General features: G+C 35.0%; 1 protein-coding gene across 3 annotated transcripts; it reads left to right on the forward strand.

The window, feature by feature from the left end:
- Nucleotides 1-11,035: 11,035 nt before the first annotated feature.
- LOC129744407 (uncharacterized) lies at nt 11,036-16,100 on the forward strand. Of its 3 annotated transcripts, none has more exons than XR_008736906.1 (2): nt 11,036-11,132; nt 15,738-15,874. XR_008736906.1 is itself a non-coding variant. In XM_055736912.1 (2 exons), exons 1-2 carry the CDS (start codon nt 11,466-11,468, stop codon nt 15,908-15,910), a joined length of 432 nt encoding a protein of 143 aa, XP_055592887.1. In that variant the 5' UTR covers nt 11,337-11,465; the 3' UTR covers nt 15,911-16,100. The 3 variants fall into 3 exon arrangements, 1 of the variants encoding a protein (XP_055592887.1); XM_055736912.1 differs by lacking the exon at nt 11,036-11,132 and adding an exon at nt 11,337-11,724 and having other exon boundaries at nt 15,738-16,100; XR_008736907.1 differs by lacking the exon at nt 11,036-11,132 and adding an exon at nt 11,735-12,750 and having other exon boundaries at nt 15,738-15,868.

Here is a 16,100-nt window from a genome sequence, read left to right on the forward strand (position 1 = left end):
TGATATAGCACTTCCATATCATATTATAGGTCCGTAATGTATGCAACGCTGTTTAGCACATTGCTGTTTATTTTATCTCACAAACGGGTCGTTTTCCTCTCTTGAGGGAATGTTGTTTCGAGACAAATTAAAACCGTACGTCCATCATGCGGTTGGTCGAGCTCAAATTTGAATATTCGTTTTTTTCATTCTTCATGGCAGTATTTGCATCAATAAGAAATAAATATTTAAAAGGCAAAAACTGACCTTCAAGGTCCATATAACATTTATTAAATGTCTTATCTTCGCTGAGTAAAATTTCTTTAAGACGCAGTAATTACCTACTTAGTGCTTATTTATAATTGTTCAACTATTTCTATCATTCCTTCAAGTGGGTAGACATGTACTTAAGATTTCCTCAGACATGCGCTGAGTCAATACAAATATTATTTCTCGAGTGGAAAGAAAAAGGTTTATTTTTTTTAATATTTTCCATTTTATTTGAATCTTTGAAAAACTGAATTATCCACAGACTATTTATAATCTAAGGATTCTTCTTTTTAAAGTAAATTTGGACACACTAAAATCGAAGTTTTCACTTGTCTCGTTGAATTTCCGACAGCATGTCCAGATGGGGTTGATGAGACCATGGCTGACCAAATCGTGGCCCGCGGGCCACATTTGACCCTTGGCTGTCTTTTTGTTGCTCTCGAAGCTTTTTCCAAGATTGTCAAGCTCTTAGAATTGAATAATTCATTTGAGCTTGGGCTTGCTATCAACTACGGTCCACCTGCGGCCCCTCCTGGGCAATGGCATAATGGTTGCACTCCGTGATTGGTTCGAAATTTATTTATTTAGTCTTTGCAGACATTTAGAGATGTTTACACATAACAAAAAGATAAATTCTTATTCTACTTTTGAACACAGGCTAAGAAATTTGTAATTTGTAATTTATTGATTATCAACTTCAACGTAGCCTGTTAGTTACAATTAACTTTATAGTCAGGTTAAGGAAAACAATTCTTGAAAATATTCTACTTATTGAGTGTTAATAATTAAAAGAAAAGAAATATTAAAATCAAGGTTAGGGGAGATGGGGGCATAATGGCCACCTTAAGGAAAACGGTTATTTAACCATAGAAAATAGCTATAATATGAAGGTTACATTATTGTTTCGTGTTCAGACACTTGAAAAGCCTATTCCCTAACGGGCTGAGACGTGAAAAACTAGATGAAAACGTTAAAAAATGCATTTTAAAAATTTTTGCCAAAAGCTGAAAACCAGCCACTGTGGAGGCATAATGAGAACCCCCCTGAGGCAGTATGAGCACCATTAATCAGAGCAAGATGTGCGTTTTTGCCGGGGAATCTAGCAGCGAATTCAATTCGATGAAGTCAGGTGAGTCGTAGATTCATCAAACAAAGCAATAACAAAATAATCTAGGTCTGTTTGTAGAATACAAACAATTCACGCACGCTCATACATTAAGTGCTTTGTTCGGAGGATGATGCTACTAGCCGTATAATAAAAAAAATCGATCATGAATTGTGAATGGAAAAAAATCACCTCGAACAGAAATCTAACTCTAGTCTTTTGATTACCTCTCCGACACCTTACCAATAGGCTAAATTGTCGGATGAAAACTAGTAAAGGTGTGGCGCTATAAATCAATTTTAATTCGCTGCTAGATTCTACGGCAGAAAATGCTCATTATGCCTCGATAATATGGTGCTCTATATGCCCCTAGTCAACAAATTTAAGTAAAAACGTGTTTTAAAATTGATAAAAATGAAAAATCAAAAATTTTATGATGGTAAAAATTGAGAAACAATGTGAACATCATGTTGTAGTGCGTACATTATAGATCAAGGTTATTTTAAGATCATAAGAGCTTATTTCGAGGTGCTCAAAAATTATAATATTTTCGTAACTTGAGAACCAAGCTAGTTTTTTTAAATATCTCTGTAAAGATGATAAAGAGATTCCTTTTTTTGTGAAAAATTAATACTATAGGAAGTACGAAACAAATCCTCATGAAAATTTATTTAAGAAAATACGCACTTTCGTAGAAAAGCGTAGTTCTCATTATGCCTCGGGTGCTCGTTATGCCCTCATCTCCCCTACTAACTATTTCATTGATACACTCAGAGGAAATCTTATTATAAATTTCATAAGATACATCTTATGAACCACTTTTTTGCGTCCAAACTAATTCTTCATAAGAGTCTTATGAAATTCTTTCTATATTCATATGAAGTTCTTATGAAAAATAGAAGAAGCGGCATTGTGAAAAAATAATGAACACATTCATTCCATCAGTCATTTCCTCGTCGTTGCACCAAGCACTAACCAGTTGTGGAGCCATCAGTTTTTTTTCAAAGTTGAAAGTGGTTTTGTTATTCTACATGGTAAGTTTATTTTTTTGTGAACGTTCAAATTATTTGTTAACGTAAACACATATTTTTATGTTTACTTTTTAGCATGTTGACCGGCGAAAAGGATAAGTTCAATGGACCGGGTGCGGCAGATTGACTGTTGGAACCGTGCTTTGATGTGCTGCTTATGGTGATCATGATGTTATTGTAAACAAACAACAAATTACCAACGAAAATAAACTGATCGTTTTTAACATCAATTATCTTGATATTTCTCTTCAAACGTAAAATTTTCTGTTTCCATAAGACGCTCTTATGAAAAGCAACAACCTTTCATTGAAGCAGGTGTTCATCTGAAGAATTCATTCGCTTCATAAGATAATCTTATGAATTTCATAGATTTTTCTTATGGCGCCACTTCATAAGAGAATCTTATGGTATATATAATAGTATTTTTCTGAGTGTACGAGCACAACATGTATCCAACAATTCTGGACAGTCCACATTATTCTGTAGAATATCGAAGATAAAGGCCTTTGTAGGAGAATGCGCCTTGATGCCAGCGTCGTTGGATTCAGCAACAAACAGCGCTGTTCGTACGGCGGGAGGTTCAAGGCGTCGTTCCTTGCTATCTGGCGCAGAGCGTATCTGAGGAAGCATCGTTGTACTCTTTCGATCCGGTTTGCCTGTACAATAGACTGAGTCGATTTGGGGTCATTTTTGATTTTCTCAAACCCTGGAGTCTAAAAAGCTTCGTCTTGGTCCAAAACTCATCCATGATTTTTTGTAGAATTTTTCAGAAACGTTTACATGCGTAAATTTGAACGTTTAGGTTTGTATGGGAAAATTGAATATTTTGTACTGAAAAATCAACATCATTTTTGTTTTTCTTGTAGAATCGAGCCTCCTGAAGGTTTTTGTGCAAATTTATAAAATTCCTAAAGGAAATTATCCGCTGAACAACTTTGTCGAAGACCGTAACTTCGTATCTCATTAGACAAAAATGTTATTAGCTGTTTAACAGGGGTATGTCTTTTCGCATTGATAAACAATAAATTCAATTGACATCATTGCTCAAGCCTGGTGAAGTATTGCATGAAAAGTAGTCATACACTCAAAAGAAAAACATAGTAAAATTACTAAATCCGTGGTTTAAATGAACAACACGCAACCATATTTTTGAGTCAATAATGTTTTGTTCTTGATATTACCATGCGCATAGTAATTTTACTTTGTGTTGATTTTGGATGCGCATAGTATTTTCGACTACGTGCATAGTAAAATTGTCAATGAAATCATGAGTATTTTTTACATCATGCATGGTAAAATTGAAATGTTTCATAATAAAACTAGTACGTGTTATGATATAAATAAGTACATGTTGCTTGATTCGACAACAAAATTACCATGCGCCATGGTATAACTATATTGCAGCGCGATAGGAATAACACTCTTTGCGATTTTTTCGAGATCTGGAAATAATTTATTTTCAAACAAATTACATTTTTATTTTTTCGTAACAACTATCACAGCACGATACAAAGGCCCCATAGTAACTTCGATGATTCATTGTCAGGCGCTGAAAAAAATTAAAAAAAATCACTTAATGAGCAGATTAAATTTAGTATTGCTGATCCACTCTTTTTTTCTATTTCTGCGATAGCTGATTTGGGCTCCCGTAGGGTACCACTGTAAAAAAAATTACAGTATTCAACAAAAAAATGAGCATTGTTCTACGAAATTAAATCGGATGAACTAGCGGAAAACATTGAAAGATGATTTAATAAAAAGTTGTCAAACAAACATGTATACTAAATATTATTATCGGATTATCTATTGTTTATAAAACAAAAAATTGTGTTTGCCTTGAGCTTGGTCAATCAGCGGTTAAAATCACGGAAAAATGAATAATAAAAAAACCTGTTTGCAATGGGGTCAATCAACGGACAAATTCACGAAAAAAAAATGAAAACCTGTAGTTGTTTAAATAAGTTTAGAGTTCGACGACACGGTAGCGATCATTCATGGAATGTTGGATTTCGTGCAATGTTTTGCAGTCGGAGTTATCCGTATAAAGTTTAACTGAATAGCGGTTAGCGTGTAGAAAACCGTCAGATTTTATACTGATTTGACAGATCGCACAAATTTCGCAGTTATGAGTGTGCAGTCCAATTTTTTGCGATACGAATGGTATTATTTCCTATAATAGATTATTCACCGTACACAACTCCTTTTTTTAGCTTCTCATATACGATTTGTTACATTTTAACGACAACATAATTGAATTCGACCAGCATATAAAGTATCAAAGACGCATTTATCGCATCAAAAATCTTCGTCATGCCAAATTCGTTAATTCTCAGGCTATGGAAAAATGTGTTTTCAATAATGTAGATTGTTTTTTGTTTTGTCTGGGATTTTAACGCTCGTAATTAATTCAATCTCAATGAATACTAAGAATAATAATATTTCATTCCGATGACTTCATGTTTTGTCCTCTCTTGCAAAATAATGATTTGAAGATTGATTCAAGAATTTACTTCTTAACTTTTCAATGAAATTAGTGAGTAAGAGTGAATTTTTTAACTGTGTTTACTGCTCCGGCTAGCCTACCGCACGGAAGGCTACCGTCGCGCGATTAGAAATTTTCCCAGTAACCGCAATAATTGTTGTACTTACGCTGGAATCGATATGGATGTTGGCAGTCATCTTGAGACCAATGATCCAGAAAGTGGGCCCGGAAATTGCTATCCTTCCGTTAATCTTCAGCGGCTGGTTGGGAGGGAGATCCCCACGGCCGGGGAATTCGGGTTGCAACGAATGGAACAGCTAAACATTAAAAGAAAGATAGGAAAAACATTTGATTCAAGAAAATAGAAAAAAAAACTGTTAGCATATTCCATAAGCAGTAAATCAGAAGTAACAAAAAAAATTTAATTTAAAATTTACTCACCTGAGGGAATGCGTTTCCCGATCCGACAAATGGACTGATTCCAATCCACCTTACGACGTACCCGCGCAATTTTGTTCACTTTCCGAAATCCCGACCGGCTGACCCGAAAAAAAAACACTCGACCGAAGCACAAAGTTCTATGAATTATAATGAGCATAGTATTTTGGACAACACAAATGACGGTGTTTCAACATTACCATGGGCATAGTAATTTCAAGAACACGAACTGTGTAATATCCGAATATCATGCGCATGGTAATTAAGCCACGAGGAAATTACTACACACAAAAAAAAGCATAGTAAAATTACTAGATCCGTGGTTTAAACGAACAACACGCAACCATATTTTTGAGTCAATAATGTTTTGTTCTTGATATTACCATGCACATAGTAATTTTACTTTGTGTTAATTTTGGCTGCGCATAGTAATTTAGACTACGTTCATAGTAAAATTGTCAATGAAATCATGAGTATTTTTTACATCATGCATGGTAAAATTAATATGTTCAATTTTGAAAATAGTATGTGTTATGATAGAAACAAGCATATTAACACGATCCAAATAGTAAAATTACCATGAAGCATGGTATGAATATCTCGTAGCATAATCGATTTTACTAATTATTGTGATATTTTGAGCCCTTTAATTGAAAATGCAATTTTTTCATATCACGTTTTTATTTCATAAGTAGTGTTTCACTTACATAACTTTTCTTCGTGTGAAGCACAGTACGCCGGACCGAATCACATCTGATGATTAATTGGAATATTCTGAAAACAAATTTATAAAAATCAATTAGTGGGCAAATTGATATTAATTATTTCAACTTACGCTTATACCGCTGAATGTCGATTTTTTTTCCATACCGATTTGGGATGTTTCGGAACTCCTTTTGGCCATCGATGATAAACTTCCGGGGTGGGGGTCTGGGACTTGAGCAAGTGCCTCTTGAAATCGAAGTGCCAATGAATAAAATTCGGCTTCCGGCTCCAGCACTTTCAGTAGATTTTTTTTGCGATTTGAGCCGGGACCGAGAGTTGGCCGGGTGGAAGGCAGCTTTATGATCACAAATTGATTGTTAAACTAAACACTTACAATTTTACCCGCGCCGGACAGCTTGTTCGCGTTCCTAAATCGCGACGAACGACCGAAAAGAAAACAAAACACATTCAAACGAAGCGCACAATGAAGAATTTACCATGGATATAGTATTTCCGACTTCACAAAAGACGATTACCATGCGCATAGTAATTGGAAGAACACAAATCGAGCAATATCTAAATATCATGCGCATGGTAATTTAGACACGGGAAAATTACTATGAGCTGTCAAAGTTCGTATAGTAAAAATACTATGTTGTAGTACTTTAAACCAGATTTCTGGTAGAAAATACTAAATCGTGGTAGAAAACACTAGATCGTGGACATAGTAAAATTATCATGATCCTGTATTTAGAAAACCCATGCAATTTTTTTCCGTGTAGGCACCCAGCAGTAATGTCAATTGAATTTGTCGTTCATCAATGCGAAAAGACATACCCCTGATAACTTTTTTGTCTAATAAGATACGAAGTAACGGTCTTCGACAAAGTTGTTCAGCGGAAAATTTTCTTTAGGAATTTTATAAATTGGCACAAAAACCATCAGGTGGCTCGATTCCACAAGAAAAACAAAAATGATGTTGATTTTTCAGTACAAAATATTCAATTTTCCCATACCAACCTAAAAGCACAGAGAACAGACGTACAAGCTCGAACAAAAAATCTTCAAAAAAGTGTGTAAAATTTCAAATGCAGACATCCAAAAAATATGTTGAAAATTAACTTTAAACAGTGGCACCTATTGCGCCGTTCAAAAGCTGGGGGAGGAAGACTGAAATTTGCTGTATCGTTTTCTGTATCGTTTTTTTACTGTTCGGCAAAAAGCCAGCAATTGTTGAAAAGATTTGTAATAGTTCAAATTTTCACATTTGATGATCAGTTTCGTGTAGCGAGTCATGTAACCAAAAATAGTTTATATAAAGATTCCCAACTCTTATGAAAACCGGGAGACAAAAAAAAGCGCCACCAGACGGCAGAAATGCAACTAAAACACATTGAACACTGTTAGCAGAGAAAACTCATGTAAATAAGTTTTTATCACACGGTGGGACACATGTACTCAATTGAGAGTTTTTTAGCACAACAATCAAAAGTCCCATTAACAGTAACTAATTTTTGCACTCAAAAATTTTTAATGAGAAATGAGGGTGTGGATTATTTTATGAGCAGCGCACAAAATGGGACTGCACACTTTAGATTTGTGGATTGTGACATTTGTGCCACATTTCAAAACAGTACCTATTTAAATCAGTTTTTTTTTTTAATTTTTCTATTCGCCAATCGCTTTTTGTGACTGCAACAGATTGCACAGTATCCAAATTTTCAAAAAAAAAAAATAATATCAGCCTGATTATTTCACATTGAAGAAGACTCTAAATTTGCAAAAGTAATAATAAAATAATATTCTTCAAAATTTAACACGACACTTCAGGTAAACTAAAATGCCATAGTTGTATTAGTTGGTCCAGCTGTTTTTATCATACAGCAATTTGAGTATTGGATTTTTTCTAATTGATTTCCTTGCTGGCCATTTACCTAAATTTAGTTCTTAATTTTAGTTCAACGTTTCGAAGTGCTATGTACAAATTTAAAAGAGTAAATAAAGGTAGCGGTACACCTCAGGTGGAAATGAAAAGGTAGGAATGTTATCACATTGAGGGAATCAAGAAATAAAATCTTAAGAAGTTTTAAGCGCTGAGACTGGCTTAAAATTCAACTTTTCACTATGTTCATAAATTATAAATGTTAAATATTCTTAAATTATAACTTTGTTTATACACTTTTTTTTATTCATTGTTGATCAAATAATCAAAACATTGTTAATGTTAATGTTTTCATTATTAAATTAAGGTATTTTCACAATCGATGAATCTGAATGCGGTTAGCTCAATTTTACTGAGTCAGTCGCATTTATTTCTGCAATATTTAATCAAATTACTTCAGAGTGCAGTTTGAATAATTTTACATTGATTGAAAACATATCAGAGTGCATCATGATCTGCACGCTACGATCACTAAACACAATTTGTGAGAAATGATGACCTTTTCCGTCAGCAGGTGGTGTTAATGTTGGTAGAAAGAATGTCTGTTGGAATTTATATGAAAAATGTAAAGAGCTGGGTATCTTTATATCTACTATCTTTGATGTAATTCAGTTGTTTAGGTGCTAAATTTAGATTTAGCTATATTTTTAGAACAACCATTCATCAAACCATTTTTATTCATCAGCTTCAAAACTTTGACGAAATTTGAACGACTCAATACGCCAGATCATGCTAGAATTTGCCAGAGCAAAACAAAACGTAATTAAATCATTGTTCTATGCAAAACAAGTGCTTTTCAGAATCAAAAAAGTTTTATTAAAAAAATCACTAAATGAGAAAGTAAAATTTAAAACCTTCGCACTGGTCGGTAGATTGATGAAAGAAATTTGACGTTTAAAAGATTTTTTTCTTTTTTTATTCAGTCTTCCTCCCCTAGTTCAAAAGTTACAAATCAAATTCTCAAGTGTACAGTTTTCGAAAAGGCGTAATCGTATATATGAACTAATAATTAAACTAATTGTCATGTCCGGATTTATATTCTACACACTGTAAATGAACTCTGAGAATAACTCATAATTATGAGATCTCTCACGATCCGATCGAACGACGATCGTGATCGATGTCGAAATAAAAGATCATTCTATTCTTACCCGTGGTACATAGCGGAAGCCTTCTAAACGCGTGTTTGTTTTATTGATTGGAAAATCCCATTTCTTAATTTTATAAAAAGGTTTTATAAGTCAAGTCGTGTGTTAAGGATATACATTACAGCTGGCGACGACGGTAAAAATACTCAAACAGAAATTTAGCATATTTCTAGAGTGAGTCCGTAAGTATTCCTGAACTAGAATTGCTTGGGAGCTTGGCTCAAAGATTTGAAGTTGAGAATAATCTGATTGTAGCTTAGTGTAAAAATTCATGAAAGCTAGATCGCCGTTAATAATTTGATCAATCTAAAGAAAAATTAAATAATTCTATGCGTGCACATTAATATTGTGAAAAATATTGATTAAGTATAAAACGTGTTTTAACGCCATTTTCCTTTCTTCCAGCAGGTTACTCAAAGGGTTATTCGAAGAACAAAAGATTTGTTCTGGAATAGCGTGTTCAACGTGAGTTCCTTGGGCTAGTAGACTGCCTTAGCGAAGTATTCTACCGACGCCTGCTACTCGACGCTGATCAGCACAGGCAGTGAAACAAAGTTTCTGTGAGTGCAAGTGAGAAAAAAGCGTGCGAGTTATACTGCAACTGTGGATCGATCGACAGACAAGTGGAATCTTGTGGGGATTTCTTGTGTCGCTACACACAAAAAAAAAATCATAGTAAAATTACTAAATCCGTGGTTTAAATGAACAACACGCAACCATATTTTTGAGTCAATAATGTTTTGTTCTTGATATTACCATGCGCATAGTAATTTTACTTTGTGTTGATTTTGGCTGCGCATAGTAATTTTGACTACGTTCATAGTAAAACTGTCAATGAAATCATGAGTATTTTTTACATTGTGCATGGTAAAATTTAAATGTTTCATTATAAAATTGGTACGTGTTATGATATAAATAACTATATGTTGCTTGATTTGATAACAAAATTACCATGCGCCAGGGTATAACTATTTTGCAGCACGATAGGATTAATACTCTTTGTGATTTTTTCGAGATCTAGAAATAATTTAGTTTGAAACAAATTACGTTTTTATTTTTCCATAATAACTAAAATGGTCCGCTAATAACTTTGATGATTAATTGTCGGGCTCTGAAAAAATTAAAAAAAAAACACTTAATGAGCAGATCAAAATTGGTAATTGTTGTACTTACGCTGGAATCGATATGGACGTTGGCAGTCATCTTGAGACCAATGATTCAGAAAGTGGGCAAGGATTCTGGAAATTGCTATCATCCCGTTAATCTTCAGCGGCTGGTTGGGAGGGAGACCCCCACGTCCAGGGAATTCGGGTTGCATCGAATGGAACACCTTAAGATTAGAAGAAAGATTTTGTTAGCATATTCTATAAGTAGTAAATTAGAAGTAACAAAAACAAAAACACAATCTACTCACCTGAGGGAATGCGTTTCCCGATCCGACTATGACGCTGATTCCGATCCTCACACCAAGTGCGCCGGTCACCTGATTAGTTGAAACAGCATATCCACCTCATCGACGTTCCCGCGCAACAATTTTGTCCGCGTTCCGAGACCCCGACAGGCTGACTCGAAAAAAAAAACACTCGACCGAAGCACAAATTGCTATGAATTATAATGAACATAGTATTTTCGACAACACAAATGACGGTGTTTCAATAATACCATGGGCATGGTAATTTCAAGAACACGAATTGTGTAATATCAAAATATTATGCGCATGGTAATTAAGCCACGAGGAAATTACTATGAGCTGTCAAAGTAAGCATAGTAAAAATACTATGTCGTAGTATTATCACCCAGATTTTTGGTAAAAAATACTAAATCATGGTCGAAAATACTAAATGATGGATATAGTAAAATTATCATGACTCTGTATTAGAAAAACCCATGCAATTTTTTTCCGTGTAGCGTCGAACTTCTTGTCACAAGTGAGACGTGAAGTGAACCAAGAAGAACGATCGAGTTTGACTGGGAAGGTGCAACTCATAGTGCATTCCGCAAGACACCGACAGGTAGTAGATTCTACTGAAGCGTGAGTACTCAGATTTTACATTCTTTCTTTCATTATATTTTTACACAGTTTTTTACTATCGAATCAATAATGACTGCTCCAAGCATGATTGGAACGATTGACCATTACAATATTGGTCGATCTTTTCAAAACTATGTTGAAAGATTTGAGATACTGTGCGATTTAAATAAGGTGACCGAGGATTGCAGGAAGTCTTGGTTTATTTCGTTGAGCGGTGATTTCGTTTACGATGAAATAAAACTGCTGTTTCCTAATCAGGAAGTCAGTAATTTACAATACAAGGAAATAATAAGTAAACTAAAATCTCGATTCGATAAAACACAGCCAGCGCTAATGCACCGTTACAAATTTTACAATCGTTTTCAAGGAGCCAACGAAGGTTCTGAAAATTTTGTACTGGCAATTAAATTGTTAGCGGAAAAATGTAATTTTCGGGAGTTCAAAAATGAAGCGATCAGGGATCGCTTGATCATTGGTCTGAAGGATAAAATTTTACAACATGAACTACTAATGGATGATGATCGTGAATTAGAGGAAGTAACCAATATGATTATTAGTAATGAGCTAGCTGGGGAACGCGCGAAAATAATAGGTGAGCACAGTGAAGCTCAAGCGGATATTTTTTCAATAAAAAATAGGCTGGGTCGTCGTGACAACTTCGAAATGAACGGATATGGGAATCGTACGGATTATAATCAACAGCGCTACGGCAAGTTTGCTAGATACCGGTCACGTAGCAGGAGTAGGGACGAAGGGGGAAATAATGATCGCCGTTTTCGCAGTCGCAAACAGTTTAATCATTCGCGAGCTGTTTGTAACAGATGCAATCGTTCAGGTCATTTGCGTAGAGATTGCTGGTTCGAAAAAAAGAACGTGAACTTTGTAGAACAGGAAGATCAAAAAACCGTTTCACCCACTGATAAATTTGATCGTCTCCGTTTACATGATTCTAGTGAGGAAAGCGAAATCAATTGTATGATGATCAAAACAATTAGCAACATTTCGGAAGCTTGTCTCGTAGATGCGGTGGTAGAAGGACAGTGTCTTTCCATGGAGGTGGATACTGGTTCTGCTGTGTCCGTGATGAGTGATAGATTATACAAACAACGTTTTCGTACCCTGGTACGAAATCGTGGTAGATGGAGCCAAACTTGATGTACTGGGACAGGTTCAAGTGTTTGTTAGTCTCAATAATCGGATGAAAATTGAAAAATTGATTGTTTTAAAAAGCCAAAAAGATTTTATACCACTACTAGGTCGAGACTGGATGAAAACTTTTTATCCACAATGGAAGGCCAGTTTTTCGCATGTTTCATCTATTAATAATGTTGTTTTGGATGCAACAAGAGAAAAAACTCTGGGGGAAATAAAACAAAAGTATGCAAAAATTTTCAATAAAGACTTAACAGAACCTATTTCAGGATTTGAAGTTGATTTACATTTCAGGATGGAGCAACCGATTTTTAAAAGAGCCTATCAGGTACCATACAAACTCAAGGAAAAAATTTTGATTCATTTGCAAGAACTAAAGAAGCAGGGTATCATAACACCAGTCAAATCGAGTGATTGGGCATCTCCAGTCATTGCGGTCTTAAAGAAAAACGAAGAAATTCGTATGGTAATTGATTGCAAAGTTTCTTTAAATAAGATTATCATACCCAGTTCTTATCCTTTGCCACTCGCACAAGACATTTTCGCTTCTTTGGCTGGATGTAAAGTTTTTTGCTCCCTCGATTTGACAGGGGCTTACACCCAACTCAAATTATCTGAACGTTCTAGGAAGTATGTTGTAATTAATACCGAAGTTGGTCTTTTTGAGTACAATAGATTACCTCAAGGTTTGTCATCCAGTGCGGGTGATTTTCAAAGAGTGATGGACGAAATCCTTAAAGGTTTGGAAAATGTATGTTGCTATCTTGACGACCTGTTAATTGCAGGAAAAGATTTTCAAGGATGTTTATTTAAATTAGAACAGGTGCTTGAAAGACTTTACAAAGCAAATGTTTGTATAAATTTTAAAAAGTGTAAATTTTTTGTAAATTTGTTACAATATTTAGGTCATGTTATTACTAGTGATGGATTATTACCATCACCTGAAAAATTGTCTACAATTAAAAATGCTCAAATACCTAAAGATGTGACACAGTTAAAAGCCTTTTTAGGGCTAATAAATTTTTACAACAAATTCGTTCCAAATCTATCGACAAAATTACGGAGCCTTTATGATTTACTGAAGAAAAATGAACGTTTTATATGGACAGCAGAATGTAATACATCGTTTAATGAAAGTAAGGATAGTTTATTGAAAGCTAACATTCTTGAGCTCTATGACCCAAATAAGCCTCTGATAGTAGTGACTGATGCTTCATCCTATGGTTTAGGAGGAGTGTTAGCTCACAATATTAAGGAAACAGAGAAACCAATATGTTTTACGTCCTTTTCGTTGAATGCCGCACAGAAAAAGTACCCAATACTTCACTTGGAGGCGTTGGCTCTGGTTTGTGTTGTAAAGAAGTTTCATAAATTTCTTTTTGGTCAAAAATTTAAGGTCTTTACTGACCATAAGCCACTTATAGGAATATTCAGTAGAGAAGGAAAGCACTCCATATATGTGACTAGACTGCAACGTTATATTATGGAATTATCTACACACTTAGAAAAATCAACGTAGATTTACATGAAACTACATGGGTAGAAAGGAATCGGCCATTTGCATGCGATAATACTAGTTGTTTCATGTAAATTTTCGTCAGCATTCAATGCTGTTATTGAATGTAGATTTACATGATCTATCTCATCCTATAAATCTTATTAGACAGGGGATGGTTACTGAATCAAAACAAAAAACACTTTTTGTGCAGAGAAAACATTTTATTGCACTTAAAATACACTTACACTTGGAATTGAAAAAAAAACACTTGGTTCAAACACTCTCGAACACTGTTTAGTTTTGGCTGATTCCTCCGACGAAAACAACGGCTGGTGCGAAATGACAGCAGAAAATATGCTGTTGCACAATTGGAGTTCCAATGGTTAAATTTCCAGGCATCTAATTCCTCAGCTTTGGTTTCCTGCAAATGACATAAACCAGTGTTAATATGCTATAAGTCACACTTATTTTCAAAATTGTTTACCTCTAGTTAGCAAACATAATTCTATGGAATAAAAAACTGCAAACTGTTGCCGACGGAGAACGGGACGAGAATTTAACTGGAGTAAATACAAAACAAAACTGACAAACTGACGCTGGCGCTGGATTTGGCATGCATTTACATGTAATTTCCCTTGAAAAGGTCAAGATGCTATACTCTTTTTCAATATTCTTCCAGCGCTGGTGTTAAAATGTAAAATCACTTGTAATGTAAGGTTACATTTTTTTATCTGTGTATTTATAACTTCGAAATTGAGTATCGTCCAGCATCCAAAATGGGAAATGCAGATTTTTGCAGTCGCTTTCCACTTGAACAAAAAGTTCCTAGTAGCCTGGATTAAGAACAAATTAACAGTTTGAATTTCACAAACGATTTTCCGCTGGACTTTGCTTTAATTTCGAAAGAAACTAAAGTTGACAAAGTTTTAGCAGAAGTCATTCAGCAAGTCACAACAGGGTGGAGTCAGTCAAACCAGATGAAATTTAAAAACTTTTATTCACAAAAGGAGAAACTTGAAGTTATGAACGATGTATTATTGTTGGAGAACAGGGTAGTTATTCCTCATTCCTTGAGATATGCAATTCTCAAAGTTTTACACGCTAATCATGGTGGAATGATAAAAATGAAAACATTAGCTCGACGCACAGTCTATTGGCCAGGAATGAATCTAAACATCGAAGATTTTGTTAAATCCTGTAGTATCTGTGCAGTGATGGCAGTTACAACAAAAACTAAAGACACTTACCCTTGGATTCCTACTAAACGTCCCTTCAGTAGATTACACGCTGATTTTTTCTTCTTTGAAAAGAAAACGTTTCTTCTAATGGTAGATAGTCATTCTAAATGGCTAGAGGTAGAATGTATGAATTATAGTACAACTGCTCAAAAGGTCAACAAGAAATTCAGCTCGTTATTTGCTCGTTTTGGGCTACCCGATGTTGTAGTCACAGATGGAGGACCGCCTTTCAACTCACGTGAATTCACTGGTTTCTTAGAGCAGCAAGGAATAAAAGTTCTAAAAAGTCCACCGTACAATCCGACCAGTAATGGTCAAGCTGAACGGATGGTGAGAACAATTAAGGATGTATTAAAAAAATTTCTACTAGACCCTGAATTTAAAATGATAGATTTGGAAGATAAAATTTGTTTATTCCTAATCAACTATAGAAATAGTTGTCTTGTTGAGGATGGTACGTTCCCATCAGAAAAGATTTTCAGTTACAAGCCAAAAATGCTTCTGGATCTGATCAACCCAAGGAAAAAATTTGATCAACAATTTGATACATCTCCTGCAAGAGATAAATTGTTTGACTACAGGTTAGAAACACCTCCTGACGACTTTGACAAGCTCGTGGCAGGGGATAAGCTGTTGTATAGAAACCCTAATCGTAAAGAAATTCCCAAATGGTTAAATGCGTTGTTTTTAAAAAGCTATTCTACTAATATCTTTCAGATATCTTTGGAGAAGCAAGTTATCATGGCCCATCGACACCAGTTAAAAATGGTATACAACCCGCAACGAAAGTGGAACGTGATGATCCGGTCAAAGGTTTCGCAGGGAAACCAACAACCTTACAAACGCCGACGAAGCTCATCAGAAGACGATTTTTTGGGATTTCCGGATGATAAGGAACAACTGGATCAACCATCAAAAAAACGCTTCGTATCAGTACGCAGTCCAATTTGGACGCGGTCTAAAGGGAGCCCAGCAAACAATTCCCAAAATGGATTCTAGATATTCAGCAAGTCGTTTCATAAGAGGTGTTACAAGTGCTGTCACATAAACTCAATTTTTTTTTGAATACAATGAATAATA

Source organism: Uranotaenia lowii, chromosome 2, assembly GCF_029784155.1.
Source record: "Uranotaenia lowii strain MFRU-FL chromosome 2, ASM2978415v1, whole genome shotgun sequence".
Classification (NCBI taxonomy): domain Eukaryota; kingdom Metazoa; phylum Arthropoda; class Insecta; order Diptera; family Culicidae; genus Uranotaenia; species Uranotaenia lowii.